This window comes from Marmota marmota, unplaced genomic scaffold, assembly GCF_001458135.2.
Source record: "Marmota marmota marmota unplaced genomic scaffold, marMar, whole genome shotgun sequence".
NCBI classification, from domain to species: Eukaryota; Metazoa; Chordata; class Mammalia; order Rodentia; family Sciuridae; genus Marmota; species Marmota marmota.
Genome location: NW_026000138.1, coordinates 643,840 through 649,256, shown reverse-complemented (window position 1 = coordinate 649,256; position 5,417 = coordinate 643,840). Strand labels below are relative to the sequence as shown.

The 5,417-nt window shown below is 65.7% G+C and overlaps 1 protein-coding gene across 1 annotated transcript in view; it reads right to left on the bottom strand.

Annotated features, from left to right (window-relative positions):
- Positions 1-5,417, bottom strand: part of Ncor2 (nuclear receptor corepressor 2) — a 134,544-nt gene that overhangs the window by 91,170 nt on the left and 37,957 nt on the right. Inside the window, 1 exon segment of the mRNA XM_048785477.1 lies at positions 2,353-2,694. Coding sequence (XP_048641434.1) covers positions 2,353-2,694 — 342 coding nt within the window.

The window sequence follows — 5,417 nt, the reverse complement described above, 5'->3', positions numbered from 1 at the left end:
GCCCCCCCCCCCGCCCCTTCAGAGCTGGGCAGCCCCACCCAGCGGCACCCACCTGCACCCACCTCCAGCCCACACGCTGCGGGGAGGCCCAGCCAGGGCCACAGGAAACGGGTCTGCGGAGGCGGCGGGCATGCGGGGCGCTGGCCAGGAGCACAGGGCAGGTGGGCGTGCGCGTTCTGAGACGGACGCAGGAAGCACACAGCTCAGCAGAGCCACTGTGCACTTGAGACCCGTGACTGTGGATGGACCCCGACCCAGTGCAGCTGGTGACAAGGACACACCTCATCTGTCCCCGCCGGGCCTCACTGTCCCTCAGGCTCCAGCAATAGTCCACTCTCGGGCTGCGCACACAGGTCTCCCTGACTCCGGCAGCCAAGTACTCCTGGTTCCCAACAGGCCTGTGCCACCCACCCTCCCTGGAGAGGTGGCTTTGCCCTTGCCAGTGTCCAGCCCTGACCTGGGCATCCCCTGGGCCTCCACATGTCCCCCGTGGCTCCTGCAGAGGCTTTCCAAAAGTCCCCCTACACCCAGGCCCTTCCTCCCTGTGGCCATCAAAATGAAGTTGGAAACAAAAATCCAAGCAAAACGCTTTAGGGAATACAGCGTGGGGCTGGCCTCTCTGCCCTTTGCCAGCCAGTTTGTGTGGCCCCAGGGCCTTTGCACTGCCGCCCCTGCTTAGAGGCTCCGGCCCTGGTGGTCCACACAGCCAGCTGCTGCTCAGCCCCCAGGGTCCCAACTGTCCTGCCTGACTTCTCCAGCAAAGTGGCGCTGCCCACTCCTGCCACCGTCTTCTACCTTCTTACAATTCTGTTTAAGCTGAATGACCGCACTGACCTCATGACGACCGCCCTGAAACTGGACACCAATGACACTCTTGGTGGAAAACATGAAAAACCCCGAGGTCCTGAGGCCAAGGTCAGTCACTCACCTACTCACAGGCACCCACGCCGCGGCCACAGGGAGACCCGAGCCACTGTGAGGCCGAGCCTTGTCCACTCTCCTTGAGCAAAGACCAGTGGGCCTCGTGACATTGCCCGGGGCACTGGGCTCCTTTGGGTTTGGATTCCACAGCTGCTCTCACAACCTGTGGTCACCCACGTGATTCCACCTAAAACATCTCTCACTTTAAGTGACAAAAATTACGTCAGCGCTTTGCCTTAACGTTACTGCTATCAAAAATCACGTCAGAGGGGAAACAGCCAGGGACGGGACTCGGGCAGAGCGCATGCCCAGCAAGGGGGACCACTGGTTCCCACCAGGGGATCAGGGCAGAGCTGCAGGGGCACGGCCTGTGTGCTGTCCACTGAGTCTCTGAGACCGGCTGGGAAAGGGAGTGCCCCCGGCCTCCCCTACCTCCCTGGCCTCCCCGTGTCCCCGGCCTCCCCACTCCCTCTCCAGTGTACCAGCAGGCAGGGCCCAGGAGGCTGCTGAAAGTCTGGACAGCTGTGGGGGACACTGTGGAGCCCAGGCAGTCCCCACCCCCCCGAGGGACGTGGTGTGCGGTGCCACACTGGCCACCCTCCCGACACGGGGCAAGGCGCTGTGTCCTTGTCCCCTGCTGCCGGAGCCCCACTGACTGGGAAGGGGAGGCTTCCGGCGGCTCTGGTCCCTGCAGGCTGTAGCAGGGTGGACAGCTGGTGACACCACCAGTCCCACTGGCAGCCCAACTACAAGAGGCCCCACGTCAACAGGCCCAGCACTGGTGGACGCTCTAAGCCATCAGGTGTGCAGCTTGGCGCTTGGCAGCTCGGCGCCCGCGCCTCCCCACGGACGAGTGGCACCTCCCTGGGCCACCCGACCCGAACCTCCTGAGGCCACATGTGAGCTCCGTGCGTCCCCTCAGAGATGAACTCTTCAAGTCCCAAAACACTGCAACCCCAGAGACGCTGTCAACCTACCCCCCCACCACTCCCACGGCCACCTGCGCCTCAAACTTGTACTGTATAGGTTCCTGGTGACAGAAGGAGGAAACAGCTCCTCCGTGGCCCAGGAGGCCGTGCTCCCATTAATGCGACCGGAGATCCAGCCAGCCTCCCGCACCACGGCTCCCTGGCCGCGCTCTGGCTTGGAGACATCAGCCTCCCGCACAGTCCTGGCCCTGGCCATGTCCAATTTGTGACAGCTGGGAGGAGGCCCTGTCCTGGGGGCCCAACAGGCCTGTGCCCCGGCCATCCCCGCCTGCGGACCCGCCCAGGTCTGCAGGCCACCGACCTCCCACACCCACATCTGCTGAGCCTCCCCCGGACCCACCCGGCCCAGAGTTCTGGCCCCATCTGCCTCCTGTCCACCTCCCCAGCCCACGGTCCTGTAGTCACCCCAGCAGGAGCGAGGCCCTGCCCGGCAGACACTCACATCTTGATGTTCTCGTGGTACTGCCGGGTGTCCGAGGGCTGGTTGTACAGCGGCTGCAAGGAGAGAGCAGAGTCAGCCCCAGTCAGCCCCAGGCAGCCCTGTCCACAGGGCCCAGGGCCCCAGGGTGAGGAACAGCTGCCCACAGGCCCAATGGAAACATGGGGACCTGGCCTCAGCCCGGCCAGGAACAGACCATGACCGGCTCCTCTGGGCCCGGTGACCCCCACCCACCCACAGGCTGACGGCTGCTCTGGAGGGGCCAGGGCCCCAGGGAAAGCCACACACCCTGAGGGGCCAGGGCCAACCACGGCCACCGAGCAGGGGGACGCCCAGCTCCTCGGTCACCACAGAGACCCAAGGCTCCTCCACCAGGAGCCTCCCCTTCCAAGGTGTGCGGGGCCACAGCGAGGGTAGTGCCGGGCAGCCAGGATGTGGGCCAAGGGCAAGGCTCGGGCAGTGGCCGCATGGGCTCGCTGCCCAGAAAGGCGAGGACCCTGCTGCTACCCGGGCACCCCGAGCGCTCCCACCACGAGCCTCGAGGAGCTGGGTGGCCCACGGCACCTCAGAGCACCGAGCTGGATGAGCCAGGCACCGACACTCAGGGACAGCAGGACACGGGGACGCGAGACCACCCAGAGCGCCAGGCAGGCGGCAGGGCTGAGCTGCTGCCCTGCGACCCCAGCGGGGGTCTGCAGATGGGGCAGAGGAGGGCAGGAGGGAGGCGAGCCCTGGGGGCGGGTCCCTTGTCCCATGGCTGCCATCTGCTTCACAGGTAGAATGGGGTTCAAGGCCAGGGTCGCAGTGAAGGTCAAGTAAGGCACTGTCCCGGGCTCTGAGGCTAGCACATGGCCACTGCCAGGCCTGAGGAGCAGCAGTGTCACCATCCGTGTCGGGACAGACTGTGTGAATCGCACCAGTGTCCCGTGTGTCCCCAGCCCCTGCCCTGCAGTGACCAGTGGGACAGAGTGGACAGCAGGAGAGACCAAGCGGGCACTGCCGCCCCATCCAGAGCACAGGCCGCTGGTCAGCTGGGGGGGACCAGCAGAGCAGCGGGGCTGAGCCCAAGACCGCCGTCTCCTGCTGACCGCGGAAGGGAGACAGACCCTCATTGGCACCAGGTGGCCTCTGCGCTGGAGGGACAGCCAGTGGCTGCAGCGTGGCGACGCCAACCTGGGCGGCTCTGTCCCGCGGCATGGCTCAGGGCACCCAGCGGGGAAGGACCTGACCAGACCCACGGCCCCTCCAGTCTGTCCCTGTCTGTCCCTCCCGCACACAGCAGGGCCCTCCCAGGGCTTCCACAGATGACGCTCCCCTAGGGGCGACTCTGCCTTTCTGGACCAGAGGGACAAGGTACAGTGTGAGAGGGCCGGCAGGTCAGGTGGCGGAAGGAGACGTGGGGTCTTGGGGCCTCAGGGCAGTGGACAGGGCACACAGGTCCCCAAGGGAGCTGTCCCTGGGGAGGGGCTGAACACTCCCTGGGACACTAACTGTCCCACAACCCCGGAGCCCCAGGCAGCAGGACCACAGTCCCCTCCTCCCCACCCCAGGGCCAGGATTCCTGCTACCCACAGACAGAGATGGACAGGACGGCGTCAAGGGAGGGGCCTGTGCACCCTGGGCAGTGGCCACTGCCCCCGCCTGTCCCCATGGCAATCCACCACCACACTCAGGCAGTCCCAGGCCTAGCCACTCCCTGGGGACAGAGGGGGCTCCCTGCAGCTACAGGGCCATCTCCCCATGGCACACAGCTCAAGACCAAGAGGTCCCCAGCCCAAGCCTGCAGTTTTGAATGGGAGGGCAAATGAACAGGGCAGTAGAGTCTGTGGTCAGACATAGTACAGAACTTCCTAGTAGAGAGAAGGGGTGAAACACTCCTACAGAAGGCTGAGGATCCTCATCTCAGGAACGCATGGGGACATATAAAGAAGCTCACGCTGGAACCTGAGTGGCCCTGCGTTGGTCCTTCTGTTCTCCACACATGAATGACGCACAGGCCAGCTAAAGGGGACCAGCAGCTCAAATTGGGTTTGGATTTGAATCCCGCTCCCACGTCCCTAGCTCACACAGTGACGCGGACGAGGGCCTTCCACCCTGGGCCTGTCTCCTCCTTGGGAGGTCGGACGGGGGCACGGGGCGCTCCTGACAGGGACGTTCTGACCGTGGGGTGGTGGTCCTCGGCTGGAGGGGCCAGGAGGGCAACAGGGCCCAAGGTGCAGGGCCCAAGGTGCAGGCCCACAGGAGGGCAGCAGGGTGACAGGCAGCCCCGCCTGGAGAGGGGACAGGTGGCCTGACCCTCGAGGCCCTGTGGCTCAGAGAACCCCATCTTCCCTGAGACGAACAAGGGCCAGGGGACCTCAGGAGCAGCCTTGTCACCTCACCAACAGGGACAGGAGGGACAGGAAAGGACGAGGACTCGGGAGGGCAGGGCCACTAGACACCCCACCACCCTCACCCTCAGTAGAGCATATGACCTTTGGCCAAGGCCCTTGTCCTGTCAGGGCCACTGGCAGCACGTCCCCACAGCCCCAGGGAAGGCGAGGGGACAGTCCCCAGAGGCCCGCCGGCTTCTCTGCAGATGGGGCAGAGGAGGGCAGGAGGGAGGAGGCGCTGGGCAGAAGGAGGCATCCAGGGGGTCCTGAGAGGAAAGCTGGCCCCGCTCAGGTCAGCAAGAGGAGCCTGGGGCCCCAGCACTGGGCAGGTAGGAAGGGCCAGCCCCGCCCGAAGGCCTGGCAACACCAGGTTCTTACAATTACACCTCCGAGCAGAGAGAGAGCAGGCCAGCCACGCTGCCCCTTGCTGCCCGGCCCCCCCGCCCCCCACAGGGTCCCCAGTGCCCACTGGGCACTCCGGGCACCGGGCCCCAGAGCCCCGGATGCTACCTCCCAGACTCCTTTCCCCAGGGCTCGCTCTCTTCCCTGAACCAGCACCTGCTCCAGAGGCCACAGGCCACCTAGCACCAGGCACAGCCACAGAGACCCGCAGGGCACAGGCGGGATGTGCCCACGGCCCCGCGGCACCCCACGGTCGGGGAAGAGCTGGGTCCCAGGGCTGTGGCCCCTGGAGGG